This window comes from Tursiops truncatus, chromosome 1, assembly GCF_011762595.2.
Source record: "Tursiops truncatus isolate mTurTru1 chromosome 1, mTurTru1.mat.Y, whole genome shotgun sequence".
NCBI classification, from domain to species: domain Eukaryota; kingdom Metazoa; phylum Chordata; class Mammalia; order Artiodactyla; family Delphinidae; genus Tursiops; species Tursiops truncatus.
Window position 1 is genome coordinate 4,107,561 of NC_047034.1, and position 21,557 is coordinate 4,129,117.

Below are 21,557 nucleotides of genomic sequence, written 5' to 3' on the forward strand. Positions count from 1 at the left end.
GTTTTTCATTTGGACATTTATTGATTTGGGACCTCTGCTTTTTTTCCTGATGAGTCTGGCTAAGGATTCTGAATATTATTTATCTTTTCAAAGAACCCAGTTTTAGTTTCATTGATTTTTGTTTTTGTTTGTTTATTTAGGCTCTATTTCATTTATTTCTGCTCGGATAGTTATGATTTCTTTCCTCCTACTAAATTTGGGTTTTGTTTGTTAATTTTTCTCTAGTTAAGTTAGGTGTAAGGTTAGGTTATTTATTTGAGATTTTCTTCTTCTTAGCTTGTATCACTAAAAACTCCCCTCTTAGAACAGCTTTTGCTGCGTCCCATAGGTTTTGGGTGGTTGTGATTTTGTTTTCATTTGTCTCAAGGGTTTTTTAAATAATTGATTTAATTGAAGTATAGTTGATTTACAATATTGTGTTACTTTTGCTGTACAGCAAAGTGATTCAGTTATACATTTATCATCTATCTGTCATCTATCATGTATCTATTCATTCTTTTTCATTTTCTTTTCCATTATGGTTTATCACAGGATATTGAATAGAGTTCCCTGTGCTATACACTAGGACCTTGTTTTTTATCCATTCTATGTATAATAATTTGCATCTGCTAATCCCAAACTCAACAAGTTTTCTTGTTTCTGGTGTCCACCCCTGGTGGGTGAGACTGTTCTAGAGCCTGGAGCCTACAGGCTGTTGGATGGGGCCAGATCTTGTTGCTCTTGGCTCAGGCAAAATGTCTGCCTCTCATAAGAGTTTCAAGTAGATGAATACTCCCTTATATGTCTACTACCAGCTTTTATGACCCCAGAGAGAGCCACAGCCGCTCCCCGCCTCCCTAGGAGACCCTCCAAGACCAGCAGGTATGTCTGGTACAGGCTCCTATGAAGTCACTGCTTTTGCCCTTGGTCCCAGTGTATGCGAGTTCTTGTGTGAGCCCTTTAAGAGTGCATCTCTGTTTCCCCTGCCTTGTGAGCTCCTGCGGGCATGCCCCACTGGCCTTCAAAGCCAGATGCTCTGAGGACTCCTCCTCCTGATGCCAGACCCCTAGGCTGTGGGGCTTAGAGCTCTCACTCCTGTGGGAGAACTTCTGCAATATAATTATTCTCCAGTTTGTGGTTGCCCTCCCCACCCCATGTTATGGAATTTGATTGTATCTGACACAGTGCTCCTCTTGCTGTGTCATTGTGGTTCCTTCTTTATGTCTTTGGTTATAGAATCTTTTTTGGTAGGTTCCAGTCTTTTTTTTTTTTTTTTTTTTTTTGCGCGGTTCGCGGGCCTCTCACTGCTGTGGCCTCTTCCGTTGCGGAGCACAGGCTCCGGACGCGCAGGCTCAGCGGCCATGGCCCACGGGCCCGGCCGCTCCACGGCATGTGGGATCTTCCCGGACCGGGGCACGAACCCGCGTCCCCTGCATCGGCAGGTGGACTCTCAACCACAGCGCCACCAGGGAAGCCCGGTTCCAGTCTTTTTAATCGATGGTTGTTCAGCAATTAGGTGTGATTTTGGTGTGCTTGTCCGAAGAGGTGAGCGTAAGGTCCTTCTACTCTGCCATTTACCCAGATTTGTTTAAATGATCACAATTCCCACTGCCAACAACAATCAAAAGAGTGCATTTTCTGCATCTTCTCCAGCATCCGATGTCATCACTTTTCGTGTGTACTGATTTCTTTTGCTATTGACTATTAATTGAATTTATTCTACTGTGAATTGTCTGTTTTATATCTTTTGGTCTTTTTTCTCCTATTTTCTTGCATTTTTACTTACCAATTTTACTAATCAATCTGAGGATATTTACCTATATGTGATTCCTAGTTTATCATTTGTATTTTGATTTTGTTTGTGGTATATGTTACCATATGATATCCACTGCCAATTATTTATGTGGTCAAAAATACAGCTATTATTTCTTTTTAGTTTCCTATCTAGATTACACAGGTCACCTACTCCCATGGTGTTATGCATTCTCCTAATTTATCTTTATTCCTTTCTTTCCCCCTTCCTTCCTTGTTTTAATTTAGATCATTAATTTATCTGGTATTTACTTTTCTGTATAGTGTGAGTTAGAAATCTGTTTTCATCTAGTGCCCTTAAGAAAACATACATTACCATAAACGTCATTCTCTCTCATATATTAAGGTCCCACAATACTTTATGATTGACCTTTATATTTCATTCCACCACTGTTCATCGATTCCTCTGCCAATACTATACTGCTTTAAGTAGCTTTATGGTAGGTTTTAATATGTAATAAGTTCAGTCTTTTTATTTTTAAAAAAGTTTTAGGCTCTTTTTATATATTTATTTTTCCATATGAACTTTGACATCATTTTATCTGGTTGCAAGAAATTATGAGATTTGGATCAACAATCCATTACTAACAAACATTATATAGTACTTGATATTTAACTTTCGCATCCAAAACACGGCCTTTTTCTCTATTCGGGGTTTTCTTTGTGTTCTTAAACAAGATTTTATTTCTTTCATATAGGTCTTATACGTTTTTCAATTATTTCTAGTTACCTTATAATTCTTAGCTATCATAAACTCTTTTCCTGTTTATATTACCAAGTTCTTTTTGCAAATATAGGGAAAATATACACCTGCAAACTCACCATGCATCCCTCCACCCTGCCTCACCCCCCTCATCTTTCGCTTCTTGGACAGCCAAGCTTCTTCCCATCTGAAGCTTCCCAGGCATTCTTCCTCTGCCTTCCAGGATCTTCCCCTTGTCTGTTCTTGGACTGACTCCTTCTCATGCTTTAGGTCTAGACTTAAGTGTCACCTCCGCAGTGTCTCTCTTCCTCCATAGGAAATTTCCTCATCACAACTTGCATTTACATACTTTCATAGACGTACTTGGACTTGATTTTAAATCCATGGAAACAGAGACATTTGCTCAAGACTGTATTGTGGATCTGGTATATGGGGATGCCCAGTGAACACTGGTGGGGTTCGTGGATCAATTCTTTGGTCTCGTTCTTTTTTATCACCTCTGCACTCCTGATCTAATATTTTCAGTTTCTTCACTTGCTACTTCTCTTAACCTCTTAACCATCATTTAACCTTTAAAATTGAGCTACTACTACGCCTGGTTACCATCTACTTCTTCTCCATATGCCACATCTTTTCTGTTTTTACCCCCAACTTGTTTTCCACTCTTCTCCTAGTGAATCATCCACTTTGAACATCACCATGACTTCCGCATTAAGTCCAGGGTCCCAATCTTAATCCTTATTATCCTAATTTCTTTGTAACTTCTGGCAGCTGATAACTTCATGTTTTTCTTCTGGTTTACCTTCTGTTTTTGATTCTTTTACGTCCTTACTTGTCCTTCCTTCCCTGACTGCTGCCGTTTTTGCACAATCCCCTGGAGTACTCAGCTCCACTTCCGACACTGTAAGCACTATACTATTAATTCAAGAAGAATAAACTGTGTGACTACCACGAGGGGAGCACCGTGTTAAGCGTATAACACCACACTGAACAACACAGGAAGCATCTGTCCTCCTGGAGCTTAGGGTCTAGCAGATTACAAATTAACCAAGAGTCACACAAGTGATCACTTGGGTGCAGTGGGGTCAGCACCAAAGGAAAAGTATAGGATGAGTGGCTCCTGGAAAAGTTCATTTGATGTCAGCCATGGAAGAGCAGGAGGATTCTTGTGGCCAAAGGGGAAAAGCTATTTAAGCTGTACTAGCCCTAAGGTGAGAAAGAACTTGGGGCTCTTGGAAAACCAGTCCTATGGGCCTAGAATGGAGAGAATTAGGCAAAAGTAGATGAAGAGTGGGGTCAGAAAAGATGCATATGGTGTAACAACAGCTCTGTTTAGCAAGCACTCGCTTGGTGCCAGGCATTGCACTTAGCCCTTTATAAAATGTATTGCAATTTAATTCTCTTGTAGTGTTTACGAATTTACATCACGACTTTATACTTGAGAAAGTGAGGATTAGAGAAATAACGTATGAACAGGATTATGCTTCTGGGAGTGAAAAAAATTATTTTCTAGGCATTGTAATATTCGCAATGAAAATAATTTACTCAAAACCCCTGGTTACAAATATTAACTTTCAGGTTCTCTTTTACTCTACTTTTCTCTCTTAAGGATTAAAATTAGAGACCCAAGTGAACAATGAAATGGGTGTGTAAGAAGACCAGAAAGAAACTCCCTCAGAGAAACCCCTCAATTAAAATAAACTTCACAAACATCCCCATATTTCTCTGAAAAACAATCTGAGGAGCCTGTTTTAATTCTTCATTAATTGCATCTGGAACCCACGTTATTAAAAATAGATAATGTAACAGCTCCACAGATATTTTCTGGTAAGGTTTTGTGGCAGCAATCTTTGTCAGTATGTCAACATTTTGATTTTAAAGTTCGTTAGTGCAGTAGTTTGGTGGTAAAGATAGCTGCACCAACTAATAATCCATGTAAACATAGATGACTGGTACTGACTTTTCTAATTAACAAACATACTTTTGAAATAAAATTTCAAATAGTCCAACAGTATCTTGAACCTAAAATTTCCTATTACTTACAATCACACATGCACACACACAGTGAGGCTGCAGGTTCCTTACTATCTGTCCTAGGTTATAAAATGAGCTATACTTCACCACAAGCTACTGGGAATGTGATCCTGATGTGTAAGGTATACCCCTCGCTCTACTACCAGCCTGGCAGATTTTACCCCATTAGGATCTTTCGGCCACCAAGTCTCCAGGCATGGTAGCGACTGTCATTTCCTATGTGAAAAGAACATTCCAACTATCTGTAATATTATTAGGGGTATAGTACAGTGATAGGAATAGAATCTGTTGCCTGAGTTTTAGACACCTTTTATAATTTTAAGAAACTTTTCTTACTCAAAGACACTAAATGATGTACCAAAGAGAGCAGGGACAGGTGAAGATGTGCCTTCATTTAATGCATATTTAAAAGCCTACTGCTTAGGGTCTGTCAGCCCTCCACTATCACCACCCCCAACTGTTTTAATTCTCAGCCTTCTCCAAAATGACAGAGTTATGGAAATGAATAAGAACTGCTTCTGTAGATTAAGTGTTAAGTGAAATAAACAATGGTAGACTTTAGAGGAAAAAAATCATAGATACATACAAATTTTTACTGTACTTAATTTTTAATTTATATTAGGATATTATACAATTTTCAAAGCTAACAACAGAGTCTTTTTAGTATGTGTATTGGTAGCATAACAAAATAAAAGTACTTCACAAAAGAAGTCCATATTACAGTACTATTGAAATAGGAGGCATATGATAATTATGCATTCGTGGGTTATAAACATAATACATTCATTTTAAAGAAAAAACATTTAATATGAATAACATTTTGGTTAAAATAAATATGCAAATGTTAACAGTAACACCTGAAGTGTATATTGATACAAGAATGGTGTTGTGTAATACACACTATGTAGAATGGTAAGCGGTCATGAAGTGGCTGTCCTGTCTTACTAAATTCACAATCATTGCACATTGCTGAACGCTTTATTTATACAGGGATACGCTTCATCTACCATTCCTAAACCTCAGCACATGAAACAAAGTCACCCCATGTTGTGTCCTGGGGAACTGGTACCAAAGTCTAAAATAAGGGTTAGAATCAGATGTACCTTTCATTTTACTGTTCCTCATCAACTCAAATGTTTTACTTAATCAATACAAAATTTACTTATAAACAGAAACACAAAGAGAATATTTTATAGGTGATTATAAAAATTAATCATCTTCATAATTCTTTGAAATGATCCCGTTCAAAATTAAAATTTGTTATGTGCAGTGGTTTCTGCAAGAAAAATATGAACACTTAGATAAGGATACAATGTCCAAAACAAAAAGTTTCCATATGTAGAAAACAATAATGGACTTCCCTGATCAATAAGTTCTTCCCAACTATCTCCTTCCAGCAGATAGATTCACTTAAAAGTTTAAATCTCTGCTTAAAAGTCCTGTGAGGCATTAAGCTGATGATTTTTAGATCCATGTATCTTTAAAGATTGCAAGAAAAAGGAGTGTATCTGTTCCAACTAGAGAACATTTCACCTCCATGAATCATATTACATTAAAATGAACATGACACTAACGGTCAACAGAAACAATTCCCTTCGTCACTCTGGAGAGGAGGGTGCGGGCGTCCAATGCGGTCAAAGTCACCAGAATCTGGGAGAAACAGCATGCCCGGCCCTCACATACAGAATGACCACCTCTCCTTTGTCTGTCCCGGGATAAAATTACCCTCCATTCAGAAATGATTAAGATACTGTAGCTGACTAAATTTAGAAAAAAAGTTTACACTTTTGTCCTTTGTACATTTTTAAAGTTTACAAATGACTTGGACGTATTCAAATGATTGTAAGAAAAAATACTTCTGTGGAAAAAATAAAACTAGCAGTCATATGGGCTAAAGGTAGGTGTTCTCTGAGCATGAGGGTTTCCTGTTGGCAGGATTATTGTCCCAAGGTTACATGGTGGCATGGGCGTCCTTAGGCAGTGACTGCCACGCAGGCTTTTGGCTTCACAACTCTGGGAGGAGCTGGTCACCACTAACATGAAGGCATTCAGGGAAAACATCTCCATGACAGCATTTACTAAACTCTGCCCATTTCCTTAAGCTAAACAAAGTGTTACCACCTCTGTTATCTTTATGCATGAATACAGTACTTTGCCTAAAAGCTTCTCAATAGAAACGTTTAGCTCATAAAAATTCTGTTTGTGGTAGTGGCCAGTTTTCATTTCTTTAAACATATTCTAAAGTTACAACCTTGTCGGATAAATTGAAACAGTATCAACATTCACAGCTACAGTACAATGCACATCCCTCTTCCTACCAAGACACGGCACCGTGCATACACAGTGGCCCAAATTTTAAAAATTGAAAAAAAAAATGTTTTCAATCCAGGAAAAGTGTTGGTATATCAAATATTTATTTTAAGGTTATTATGTTGTCAGAAAATCTGAAACATTAGTGGATAAAATGCATGTACAATATAAATAAGAAAGTAACTTGAATAAAAAATTTCTGAAGGGGATCAATCAGAACTTCAATAAAATCTATGAATAAAAACATATGCTTACACTATAGTGTACAATCATGAGTAGAGCATTTAAATTTATAAAGAAATTGAAAATAGTACTGCAGGATTATTCGAAGAATATTTTTCAAATGTACAAAGAATGGTAAAAACACACAGAAAAGCCTTGGGCAATGTGCAACTTGGAAAATTACTACCACGCCAGCCAAACAAATCCTTAACCACTTTTTAAATGGATTCATTTATACCATTTTAATGCAAGGAGAATTTCAAAGATATTAAAATAAAACAAAATAAAGCAGAAAACTCTTCAGTGTCTGACTCACATTTTATCCCCAAATCTTTTCACATTTAATAGTTGCATTTTGAATGTATAAGCTATTTTAAATCTATAAGAGTTTTAAAGGCTTCTCAAATAGTTCATATGTCTACATTTATCTTTAAGAATCTTATTTGAAAGCTACAATGCTAAGAACTAAAACACATACTTCAAACTTTTAAAAATAAAATAAGCACAAAAGTTCACAATTGGGTTCATCTCAAATGTCCACAAATGACTGGAGAGCAGCACACAAGGCACATGTTCAGATACCTTCCTCAGGCTGCACGTCTGTCCCAATGGGGCCAAGCCGAGCTGCCAACATTTGGCACTGAGAGTCTATCTGAACATGACTTATCAGCACAAAACTCAAAATAATTCTAAAAATCTTTAGCCATTAAAAACCATCATGTTCCATTTGCTCTCCTAACATGCAATCTGATTATTCCAAAGTCACTGGGGTTTGCAAGAAGGTGACTTAAATTGGTACAAAATGAAGCTTAGATGAAAACTGGTTAAGGATTCAAAGCACACTAGCTCTGAAATATTAGTCTTAACACCCAAGAACAGGGAGGTATGATTTGCACAGAAATACTTGAACTTGGGTTGCTTACATCCTCCACGCCGTCCATGCGCTCAGCTGCTGGCCATGCAGGCATGCATCCTCTTGGCCACGTCGTACACATACGTGATGTCTGGTCGCTTTTCTGGGTCTGGGTTGATGCACATGTTCACCAACTGCCGCAGCTGCAAAGACAGAAAAGACAACCTGCTTCAGGAAACCATTCTGGTCAGACAGTAACAAGGAACACACTTTGAAAAGCTATAGACTTACAGGGTAAGTGTTCTGCTAAATGTTTATTTGGCTGGAAATATATGTGACCGCTGTCAATGACTTTACAATTAGTGGAAGGATCTAAGAAGCATATTCATTGGTGAGTGTTAATGTCAAGCATGGAGCATTCTCCATAATCAGAGGCTTTACAATGATCTTATGATCTTTCAAAGAAGTTTAATCAGAAGACAGAAGTCATGAAAGACAGTAAGTTTTAAACTCTAAGTCTCCAAATTAACTGAAGATCTCTACATATTTATTTGAGCTAAAGTTTACTACAATAGCCTTGATTGTAAGTTTAAATTTTAATAGCTTACTATATATCTAAATTTATACAAGGAAATTAGGATAAATGGCTGTCACATACATTTATCATAAGCCAATTTATATATTTGCATATATATATATATAAAGTTTTTATTAGTTTTAAAGTAAAAGCACTCCTCCAAACTAAGAATAATAAAGGAAACTAAGTAACAAATAGTATTCTGATTCTCAACTGTATGAAGTAGTATTTATATCCTCATTTTATAGATGAGAGGACTGAGGTTTACTTACTGGGTTGGCCAAAAGGTTCATTTGGTTTTTTGCGTCAGATGGCTCTAGTAGCACTTAGTTGTCTTTAACTTTATTCAAAACATTTTGTTAGATTGTATGTGACACCTGTCATATTAGCGTGCATTTAAAAAAAGACTTATCAAAGTTGGTAAATTTTTGTGTAGCCATTTTAATATTGAAGATGGAAGGAAAAAAGCAACATTTTCAGCATATCTGTGACTGACTGAATGTGTCAAAAGTGGTCTGCGAGGTCTGGTGCTGGAGATTTCTTGCTGGATGATGCTCCATGGTCGGGTAGGCCAGCTGAAGTTGAAGTGATCAACTCAAGACACTAATTGAGAACAATCAACATTATACCATGAGGGAGGATAGCCGACATACTCAAAATATCCAAATCAAGCACTGAAAATCATTTGCACCAGCTTGGCTATGTGAATTGCTTTGATGTTTGGGTTCCACATAGGTTAAGTGAAAAAAACCTTCTTGACAGTGTTTCCACATGCAATTCTCTACTTTAACGTAATGAAAACATACCATTTTTAAAGCAAATTGTGACGGGCAATGAAAAGTGGATACTATACAACAATGTGGAATAGAAGAGATCATGGGGCAAGTGAAATGAAGCACCACCAACCACACCAAAGGCCAGTGTTTATCCAAAGAAGGTGATGTTGTGTATATGGTGGGATTGGAAGGGCCTCCTCTATTATGAGCTCCTTCTGGAAAACCAAATGATTAATTCCAACAAGTACTGCTTCCAGTTAGATCAACTGAAAGCAGCACTCGACAGAAAGTGTCTGGAATTAGTCAAGAGAAAACACATAATCTTCCATCAGGATGATGCAAGACCACATGTTTCTTTGATGACCAGGCGAAAACTGTTACAGCTTGGCTGGAAAGTTCTGATTCATCCACCATATTCCCAGACATTGCACCTTCGGATTTCCATTTATTTCTGTCTTTACAAAATTCTCTTAATGGAAAAAAATTTCAATTCCCCAGAAGACTGTAAAAGGCACCTGGAACAGTTCTTTACTCAAAAAGATAAAAAGTTTTGGGAAGATGGAATTATGAAGTTGCCTGAAAAATGGCAGAAGGTAGTGGAACAAGAGTGAATACGTTGTTCAATAAAGTTGTTGGTGAAAATGAAAAATGTGTCTTTTATTTTTACTTAAAAACTGAAGGCACTTTTTGGAGAACCCAATACATCACAGAAAACACATTTTGACAAATTAATATCCTTCCATCTGATCCTACAGCCAATGAGTGAAGGATATAGAATTATTCTTAATTCTATTGCCATAGTTTATGAAAACACGCGTCTTTGTAATCTGGTCTTTCCCAGATGACAAGCCAAATCAAGAGGAAGAACCAGATTCTTTAGTATTTAAGTATGTCTTTGAAATTATTCAGGTATTCTGAACTTGCATTAACTCTTTCTCGCCAGTATAACAGCACATAAATTATCAAATCACTGTAATTTCTTCACAGTCCTCAACGTCCACCACGAAGATATTTTTCATCTGGAGGAAACAGAAGCTGGTGATAAAATCTGTGGGCTGAGTCTGTTAACAGTGTGACGAGGAAGTGAGAAAAGTCAGCTGGAAAGAAGGTGTGTGGAAGGAGGCCCCCAGGGGAGGGGAGAGGAGGGGAGGAGATGGACGGGGCTGTGGAAGCTGGGCTCGCTCAAGGCACCTGCAGCCCTGTGCCCTGAAGTAAGGCACTGTCTCCCAAGGTTTATTTCTTCATCTATTCAAAAAGGAGGCTGGAGTAGATAACCTATAAGGATTTTTCTAGCTCTAGCCCCTAGGTTGTATGATTCTACCAAAATGAAGTTTAATGATACGACTTCACATCTAGAAGTTCAACAACGCTGACAGTTAATGGTAGTCCCACTGAGAGGGTCTGAGGATTTCAATTTCTATTCTTTGCAGTGGTGCAGAGGATAGTATTCAACATTCTAAGGGGTATGGCCGTACACAGGGCATCTTACTATGGTGATCTAAGAGAGATTTAAATCAGAAAGAGGTTGGCATTTTACCCATTAAAATAAAAACAAATACACCCAGTTATACACAATATAGAAAACAGCAGGAAAACTATAACGATACTTATATTTAAAAAGACAATGTTTTCTAACACGTCACCTAATTGTCAGAAATTTTGTTTAGAGATGAAAATGACAAAAGAAGCAGAAAGGATACCTGTGGTACCAAAATTAATTCTATTTAACCAAGATACAAGCAGATGCAATAGCCATTTTTTGACTGAATGAAACTGCTGCACCCTTCAGGCTAGTCAAGAAACCTCACTTTTCCTGCACAGTAATTCAGAATAGGGTGAACTTTCCAACCTACTGTGGCAAATGCTTGGCCCTCACATGCTCCCGCCATGAGGATTGCAGCTGAAGGAGACAGGATCTCTGGCTCCCCAGGTGGAAGACGAGAGCCAGAAGTAATCGAAAGGGGAAGGGACCAAGAGTGAGGGAAATGGAGAGGTGGATGAGCATCGTAAGGACAGGCTTCACAGGGACACCAGGCGAAGCAGAAACCCCTCAGCAGATGGAGCCAGAACAACCCACCATGTGCTTTTTCCTCCCCATTCATGTGGCTCAATCTCCTTCAGATACGTGGTTTATTTTCTCATGAAGACTTTTCTGGGGGGTGGAGACGAGATGGCAGAGTAGAAGGATGTAAACTCACCTCGTCTTATGAAAACACCAAAATCACAACTGCTGAACAACCACTGACGATAAAATTCTGGAACCTACCAAAAAAGATATCCTACGTCCAAACACAAGGAAGAAGCTACAACAAGGCAGAAGGAGGGGCACAATCACAATAAAATCAAATCCCATACCCGCTAGGTGGGCAAGACACAAACTGGAAATAATTATATCACAGAGGTTTTCCCAGAGGAGTGAAAGTTCTGAGCCCCACATCAGGCTCCCCAGCCTGGGTGTCTGGCAACGGGAGGAGGAACGCCCAGAGCATCTGGCTTTGAAGGCCAGTGGGGTTTGATTGCAGGAATTCCACAGGACTGGGGAAACAAACTCCACACTTGGAAGACACACAGAAGGTCTCATGAGCACCAGAACCCGGGGAAAAAGCAGTGACCTCATATGAGTCTGGGCCAGACCCACCTGCTGGTATTGGAGGGTCTCCTGCAAAGGTGGGGGGTGGCTTTGGCTCACTGTGGGGAAAAAGACACTGACAGCGGCAGTTCTGCCAAGTACTCATTGGCATGAGCACTCCTGAAGGCCACCATTTTCTCACCAAGACCTGGCTCCACCCAATAGCCTATAGGCTCCAGTGCTGGGATGCTTCAGGCCAAACGACCAACAGGGAGGGACCACAGCGCCACCCATCAGCAGAAAAGTCTTCCAGAGGCCACAGCTGCCTGCTAAACACACCCCTTGACATGGCCCTGCCCACCAGAGGGTAAAGACCAGGCTCCACCCACCAGCAGGCAGGAACCAGTCTCTCCCACAGGAAGCCTGCACAATCCTCTTAGATAGCCTCATCCACTAGGGGGGCAGATGGCAGAAACAAGAAGAACTATAACCCTGCAGCCTGCAGAATGGAAACTGCAATCACAGAAAGTAAGACAAAATGAGAAGGCAGTAGACTATATCCCAGAAAAAGGAACAAGATAGAACCCCGGAAGACAAACTCAGTGGAGATAGGAAATCAACCCAAAAAAGAATTCAGAGCAATGAGAGTAAAGATGATCCACGATCTTGGAAAAGAATGGAGGCACAGATTGAGAAGATACAAGATATGTTTAACAAAGACCTAGAAGAACTAAAGAAAAACAAACAGAGATGAACAATAACTGAAATGAAAAATATGCTAGAAGGAAACAACAGCAGAGTAACTGAGGGAGAAGAACAGATAAGTAACCTGGAAAACAGAATGGTGGAAATCACTGCTGCAGAACAGAATAAGGAGAAAAGAATGAAAAGAAATGAAGACACTCTAAGAGACCTCTGGGACAACATTAAATGCACCAACATTCGCATTATAGGGGTCTCAGAAGGAGAAGAGAGAGAGAGAAAGGACCTGAGAAAATATCTGAAGAGCTTCTAGCTGAAAACTTCCCTAACATGGTAAAGGAAACAGTCACCCAAGTCCAGGAAGTGCAGAGTCCCAGGCAGGATGAACCCAAGGAGGAACATGCCAGGACACGCAGTAATCAAACTGACAAAAATTAAAGACAAAGAAAAAAATATTAAAAGTAAGAAGGGAAAAGCAAAAAATAACATACAAGAGAACTCCCATAAGGTTATCAGCTGATTTTTCAACAGAAACTCTGCAGGCCAGAAGGGAGTGGCATGGTATATTTAAATTGATGAAAGGGAAGAACCTATAAAGAAGAATACTCTACTACCCAGCAAGGCTCTCATTCAGATTTGACAAAGAAGTCAAAAGCTTTTAGACAAGCAAAAGCTAAGAGAATCCAACACCACCAGACCAGCTTTGCAACAAATGCTAAAGGAACTTCTCTAGGCGGAAAAGAAAAGGTCACAACTAGAAACAAGAATATTATGAATGGAAAAGCTCACCAGTAAAGGCAAACATACAGTAAAGGTAGGAATCATCCACACAGAAATATATCAAAACCAGCAATCATGAGGAGGTACACATGCAGGATACTGGAAATGCATTTGAAATTAAAAGACAAGCAACTTAAAATAATCTGTTTATATAAAGACTGCTATATCAAAACTTCATAGTAACCACAAAACAAAAATCTACAATAGATACACACACACAAAAACAAAAAGGAATCCAAACACAACACTAAAGTTAGTCATCAAATTACAAAAGAAGAGAACAAAAGAGGAAGGGAAGAAAAAAGACCTACAAAACCAAACCCAAAACAATTAACAAAATAGCAATAAGGACATACATGTCAATAATTACCCTGAACATAAACAGATTAAACACTCCAACCAAAAGACACAGACCGGCTGAATGGATACAAAAATAAGACCCATATATATGCTGTCTACAAGAGACCCACGTCAGACCTAGGGACACATACAGACTGAAAAGTGAGGGGATGGAGAAAGGTATTCTATGCAAATGGAAATCAAAAGAAAGCTGGAGTAGCAACACTCATATCAGACAAAACAAACTTTAAAATAAAGACTGTTACAAGAGAGAAAGAAGGACACTACATAGTGATCAGGGGATCAATCCAAGAAGATAGAACAATTGTAAATATATATGCACCCAACATCGGAGCACCTCAATATATAAGGCAAATACTAACACCCATAAAAGGAGAAATAGACAGTAACACAATAATAGTGGGGGAATTTAATACTCCATCTTCATCAATGGACACATCTTCCAGACAGAAAATTAATAAGGAAACACAGGCCTTAAATGACACATTAGACCAGATGTAGTTACTTGATATTTATAGAGCATTCCACCCAAAAGCAGCAGAATACACATTCTTTTCAAGTGCGCATGGAACATTCTCCAGGATAGATCACATACTGGGCCACAAAATGAGCCTCAGTAAATTTAAGAAAACTGAAATCATATCACACATCTTTTCAGAACACAATGCTATGAGATTAGAAATCAAATACAAGAAAAAAACTGTAAAAAACATAAACACGTGGAGGCTAAACATTATGCTACTAAACAACCACTGAAGAAATCAAAGAGGAAATCCAAAAATACCTAGAGACAAATGAAAACGAAAGCATGACAAATGAAAATGAAAGCATGAGGTAAAAGCAGTTCTAAGAGGGAAGTTTATAGCAATACAAGCTTACCTCAGGAAACAAGAAAAATCTCAAATAAACCACCTAAACTTACACCTAAAGCAACTAGAGAAAGAACAAACAAGACCCAAAGTTAGTAGGACAGAAATCATAAAAATCAGAGAGAAATAAATGAAATAGAAACAAAACAATAGCGAAGATCAATGAAACTAAAAAGCTGGTTCTTTGAAAAGATAAACAAAATTGATAAACCTTTAGCCAGATTCATCAAGAAAAAAAGGGAGAGTGCTCAAATCAATAAAATTAGAAATGGAAGTTACAACAGACACCACAGAAATAAAAAGGGCTCTAAGAGACAACTAAAAGCAACTTTATGCCAATAAAATGTACAACCTAGAAGAAATGGACAAATTCTTAGCAAGGAATAATCTCCCAAGACTGAACCAGGAAGAAATTGAAAATATAAACAGACCAATCACAAGTACTGAAATTGAAACTGTGATTTAAAAACTCCCAATAAGCAAAAGTCCAGGACCAGATGGCTTCACAACTGAACAACCGAATTCTATCTAACACTTAGAAAAGAGTTACTACCTATCCTTCTGACACTATTCAAAAAATCTGCAGAGGAAGAAATACTTCCAAACTCTATGAGGCCATCATCACCCTGATACCAAAGTCAGACAAAGATATCACATAATAAGAAAATTCCAGGCCAGTATCACTGATGACCACAGATGCAAAAATCCTCAACAAAATACTAGCAAACCAATTCCAACAATACATTAAAAGGATCATACACCATGATCAGTGGGGGTATCCCAGGGATGCAAGGAACTTTCAAGGTCTGCATATCAATCCATGTGAATCAATCCATGTGAATCCATGATCAACTGAAGAAAGAAAACCATATGATCCTCTCAATAGAGGCAGGAAAAGCTTTTGGTAAAAATCAACATCCATTTATGATAAAAACTCTCCAGAAAATGGACATAAAGGGAACATACCTCAACATAATGAAGGTCGTATTTGGCAAAACCACAGCTAACATCATACTCAATGGAGAGATGCTGAGAGCATTTCCCCTAAGATCAGGAACAAGACAAGGATGTCCACTCTTGCTCACCTCTTTTATTTAACATAGTTTTGGAAGTCTTAACCACAGCAATCAGAGCAGAAAAAGAAATAAAAGGAATCCAAACTGGAAAAGAAGGGGTAAAACTGGCACTGTCTGCAGATGACATGATAGTCTACATAGAAAATCCTAAAGATGCTAACAGAAAACTACTAGAGCTCATCAATGAATTCAGCAAAGTGGCAGAATACAAAATTAATACACAGAAATCTCTTGCATTTCTATACACTAACAATAAAAGATCCAAAAAAGAAACCCAGGAAACAGTCCCATTTACCAGCACATCAAAAACAATAAAATACCTAGGAATAAACCTACCGAAGGAGGCAAAAGACCTGTACTCTGAAAACTGTAAGATGCTGATGAAAGAAATAGAAGATGACACAAACAGATGGAAAGATATATCATGTTCTTGGACTGGAAGAATGAATATTGTGAAAATGACTATGCTACACAAGGTAATCTACAGATTCAATCCAATCCCTATCAAATTACCAATGGCATTTTTCACAGAACTAGAACAAAAATTTTTAAAATTTGTATGGAGACACAAAAGACCCCGAATAGCCAAAACAATCCTGAGAAAGAAAAAGGAGCTGGAGGAATCAGGCTCCCTGACTTCAGATTATACTACAAAGCTACAGTCATCAAAACAGTATGGTACTGGCACAAAAACAAATATAGATCAATGGAACAGAACAGAAAGTCAAGTCTCAAGATAAACTCATGCACCTATGGTCACCTAATCTGTGACAAAGGAGGCAAGAATATACAACGGAGAAAAGATAGTCTCTTCAATAAGTGGTGCTGGGAAAACTGGACAGCTACGTGTAAAAGAATGAAATTAGAACATTGTCTAACGCCACATAGAAAAATACACTCAAAATGGATCAAAGACCTAAATGTAAAACGAGATACTATAAAACTCTTAGAGCATAACATAGAGCACTCTCTGACATAAATTGCTGCAATATCTTTTTTGATCCTTCTCCCAGAGTAATGGAAATAAAAACAAAAATAAACAAATGGGATCTAATTAAACTCAAAAGCTTTTGCACAGCAAAGGAAACCATAAACAAAACGAAAAAAAAAAAAAACCCAGAACGGGAGAAAATATTTGCAAACAATGCGACTGACAAAGGATTAATCTCCAAAATTTACAAACAGCTCATGCAGCTCATTGTCAAAAGCAAAAAAACAAAAAGAACAACCCTATCAAAACATGGGCAGAAGATATCTCCAAAGAAGACACACAGATGGCCAAGAGGCACATGAAAGGATGCTCAACATCACTAACATTAGAGAAATGCAAATCAAATGAGATATCACCTCACACTAGTCAGAATGGTCATCATCAAAAATCCTATAAACAATAAATGCTGGAGAGGGTGTGGAGAGAAGGGAACCCTCCTACACTGTTTCTGGGAATATAAACTGGTGCAGCCACCATGGAGAACATTATGGAGGTTCTTTAAAAAACAAAAAATAGAGCTCCCATATGATCCAGAAATCCCACTCCTGGGCATATATCTGGAGAAAACCATAATTCAAAAAGATCCATGCACCCTAATGTTCACTGCAGCATTATTTGCAATAGCCAGGACGTGGAAGCAACCTAAATGTTCATTGACAGATCAATGGGTAAAGAAGATGTGGTACATATATATACAATGTAATATTACCCATAAAAAAGAATGAAATGATACTATCTGCAGCAACATGGACGGACCTGGAAATTATCATACTAAGGGAAGTAAGTCAGAGAAAAGACAAATATCATATGATATTGCTTCTATGCAGAATCTAGGAAAAAATGATACAAATGAACTTATGTACAAAACAGAAACAGATTCACAGACTTAGAAAACTTATGGTTCCTGGGGGGGATGGTAGGGGAAGGGATAAATTGGGAGTTTGGGATTGACATTAAAATGGATAACCAACAAGGACCTACCGTATAGCACAGGGAACTCTACTCAATATTCTGTGATACTGAGCGTGTGTCTCAAGACTATGAGACTCACGCTTCCTTGGCATCTGCACCTGAGCCACATCACCTGTTCTTTCAGCATCAGAAGTGTTTTTTCTGTTCTCAATTCTGTCACTGGAATCTCTTCCAGAATCTGAACTTTGTACATCAGTAACTAGGACCCAGGTGGCTCTGAATATTTAATGAGTGAATGATGAGTCCCTTATTCTTCTAAATTGTCAGTCTCTCCTCATCTGCTGATTCCTTCACCATAGTATGTAAGTACAGTTAAGTCTGTCCACGGAACTCCTCCTAACTGCTGCTGCACCTCATTTATTTGCTCTAAAACTAAACTCAAGGGTGACTAGAATCTGCACTCACTACCTCGAGTTCCTGAGCCCATGCAGCCACCATTTTGGGCCCTCACCCCCAGCGGCACCACATTGCCCCACCCTGGCCGAGGTGGGCGGCGTGTGCAGGCGCTACATCTAACGGCCCCCCGTGCCCTGGCTGCGAGTCCCTCCTCCCCTGGCTCCCTGACACCTTGCCGGTTCTCCTCCAGCTTCTCAGACTTTTCCTTCCAATTTTCTTTGTAGGTTTAAGGTTTGTCATCCTCTGACAATCCCTCCAGTGTTGGTGGGCCCCAAAGCGCTTTCCTTATCCCTTTTCCCTCTGCCTTCTTATCCTGCGTCATCTTCATCTGTGCTGCAGCCACTGCCACGTGCCGAGGGTCACCAGACCTCCTCAGGGGCCCCATCCATGCACCCGCCCCACCACTGCCCTCTGAACACATCTACCCACACGGACTTTAACACCTCATGTGGAACGTGTTCAGAACTGAGATCTTATTCTTTTTCTCCCCAGACCAGTTTTTCCTGTCTTGGGCAGTGCCTCCCATTTCTGAAGCCAGAATCTGAAATTTGTACAGACCCTCATCACACTTCTGCCCCCCTGCCCAACAATCACCAGCCAAGTCCTACTGGCTGAGAAGACGCACTGTTCCTGTCACAGTCTCCACCACTACAGTACTGGAACACTCCTCCAGCTGACAGCTTGCTTCCTTTTACCAGCTTGGCCTTCTGCTCTGGACCCCTCATGATGATGCCTGATACAGCTTCCCACACACACTGATCATCCAGTAACACTCAATGGTTTAATTTTAAATCATTACCACTAGAAAGTGATGTCACGTGGGTTAAGGTCTATCTGAGTTCCAATCAAGAGACGAGTTACAGGGTTCTGACAGGGAACGGTGGTTACTGGGTGATAACAGGTGGTCCTCCAGAGTAGAGAAACTAACATCTCAGGTACTTTATTCAGGTACTCTGAGGCTGGTCTGACTTCCAACTGGTGAGCAGAGTGGTGAGATGCTTCAGCTTTGATCAAAAGTGTCAGCCTGACTTGCTGCTTGCTTTCCGTTAAGTAAATCAGCAGAATAGAACCTATCACTGCAGTTCCTTGTCAAGGAATACATAATGGTGTATTGAATATCCAAAGACTGGACTATTCAAAAAATTTGAACTCAGAGAGTACTGAGACGTGTGCTACACAGCTCCTATCAAACCTGCTAAGAGGATGAAAACTTAGAGAAGACCTGGTAAGGAATACAATTCATCCTTATAATTTTGGATAATCTATGATGTACCCTTTAATCAAATTAGGCCACCAGAAGGCTGCACGCTGGGAGCACACTGGTTCATCCTGCTGCTAAATCACCTTTCCAAAACCATGCTTTAATGCTTGCCTTTGGCTTTTACCAAAAATCACTCAGGCATTTATTGTATAATTGCTGTGTAAGACAATGCCAGTATATTACTCACAGACCCTTACAGGAGATATTCCTATCATAATTTAGTAGGAGAAAACTCTGTTTTCTCTGAAGAACAGGTACACTTCCTCCTTAAAATGAGAAACGATTTGCTTACTGTTTCCCGTGGAGCCATGACAGAAACAGATCTGCCTCAGCGTCTCTGTATAGGTATATTTACATGCCCCTTCTGTCCTTGGTCCTGAAGTGGGCTTCTGTTCTATTTTAATAACCTGTTAAGTCGTGTCTTTTATTGTAAGTTATCTCAAATCCTTTTAGAAAAATGGTGGACTGTAAACATGTTATGGGAGATTTATATAGGCCCGAATTCTTAATTTGATGGAGTTTTCTCTGATGTAACTATTGGTTGTTCTAAAGATACATTTAAATAGACATATTAAACTAGTGGGGGGAAATCAGTTGCAATAGTCTTTTGGCAAAGCAAGGGGAGAAAAGAATCACAACAAATAACTTACTGCTTTTTGTTTTGGTACGCGGGTCTCTCACTGTTGTGAGAAAGCTCCCGTTGCGGAGCACAGGCTCCGGACGCGCAGGCTCAGCGGCCATGGCTCACGAGCCTAGCCGCTCCACGGTATGTGGGATCTTCCCGGACCGGGGCACGAACCCGTGTCCCCTGCATCGGCAGGCGGACTCTCAACCACTGCGCCACTAGGGAAGCCCAACTTACTACTTTTATATTACAAATGGCCATGGAACAAGTTTAGCTATTTAACAACTAAAAAGTTGGAGACTGTCTAGCAAAGGTAAGGGTTTTTTCTCTTCCTCTAATTAATGACTGTTCAACCCTATTACCATCTCTTATGTTGTTCCTCTATTCTAATGTGACTCCCTCCAAAGAAAATGTACTTGAATTTTCACAGAGAACAATTTTTTTATATCAGGTTATGAATTTACACAGTGACATGATGAATCATAAAAAAATGTCTCTAAGTTTTCTATCAGACAGTCAGACATTACATAATCAAAAAGAAAGAATTATCTTAGTGATCTCCCTCAGTATTAGTCTTACATTTAAAAAAAAAAAGTTCCTGCAAACCTCTGGAAGAAACTACCTTAAAAATCCTGAAAAACTATACAACACTTTGAGATGATTCTAAGTACTACATTATTAACTACGTTCAAGGAAGACATATGTTCATTTAATCACTTTAAGAATTTTGTATATATTCCTATATGTCGGGCTTTAATTTCTAATAATAATGTCAGGCAATCACTTGCTCAAAAAAATTTTGTTTAAATTGAGGGAATTAGCTTTCCATTTATTACTTTATAGAAATAACTCCAAAATCAGTAGATATTACATTAATAAAAATAAACAGGAGTAAATAAAAGAGACATTTCATGGTTTACGTTACCTCGAGAAAATTGTTTAGTTTGCATTACTTTACATGTGTTTGTAAAAACATGTACTTTGTTGTTTTTAAATTGTTTTATAGGACAAGTTAAAAATAAAGGTCTTAATATGTAGGACCCTTTACAAAAATCAGAGAAGAAATAACTGTGATTCAGATGTTTAAGGGACATTTAAAAAGCAACACAGGGCTTCCCTGGTGGTGCAGTGGTTAAGAATCTGCCTGCCAATGCAGGAGACACAGGTTAGAGCCCTGGTCCGGGAAAATCCCACATGCCGCGGAGCAACTAAGCCCGTGTGCCACAACTACTGAGCCTGCGCTCTAGAGCCTGCAAGCCACAACTACTGAGCCCATGTGTCACAACTACTGAAGCCTGCGTGCCTAGAGCCCGTGCTCCACAAGAGACGCCACCGCAATGAGAAGCCCGCACACCGCAACGAAGACCCAACGCAGCCAAAGACAGATTAATTTTTAAAAAATTAAAAAATAAAAACACAAACATTTAAGGGAGGAAAAGCATATAACATAAAAATAAAATGAATTGTCTCCAACATTTCTAAAGGATTATGAAATCATAAGCCACATGGAAATTAATGAAGCAGAGAAAATGCAAATATATTCTGATCTATATATGTCTAAAGAAATGTCAAAGCAGATAGGTTGGTACCAAAAATATTAAAAGAAGAGAGTGTTAACAGTCACTGTTGTCAGGGCGATAACCCACTTAAGCGTCAAGTTCAGTTGCGTACAGGTGATGAAAACAGGGCT

The 21,557-nt window shown here is 38.9% G+C and overlaps 1 protein-coding gene across 20 annotated transcripts in view; it reads right to left on the reverse strand.

The window, feature by feature from the left end:
* Positions 1-5,117: 5,117 nt before the first annotated feature.
* Positions 5,118-21,557, reverse strand: part of NEK7 (NIMA related kinase 7) — a 153,112-nt gene continuing 136,672 nt past the window's right edge. For 7 of the 20 annotated variants that reach the window (XR_004524440.2, XR_004524445.2, XR_004524419.2 and 4 more), the window contains one exon: positions 5,118-8,116. Coding sequence is in view for 13 of the 20 variants with exons in the window: in XM_033849228.2 (XP_033705119.1) it covers positions 8,006-8,116 (111 nt within the window). In the remaining 7 variants the exon portion in view is untranslated. Of the gene's footprint in view, positions 8,117-8,911; positions 9,094-21,557 lie in introns of those variants that run through there. The other 13 variants (XM_033849173.2, XM_033849089.2, XM_033849134.2 and 10 more) reach the window with 3 other exon arrangements.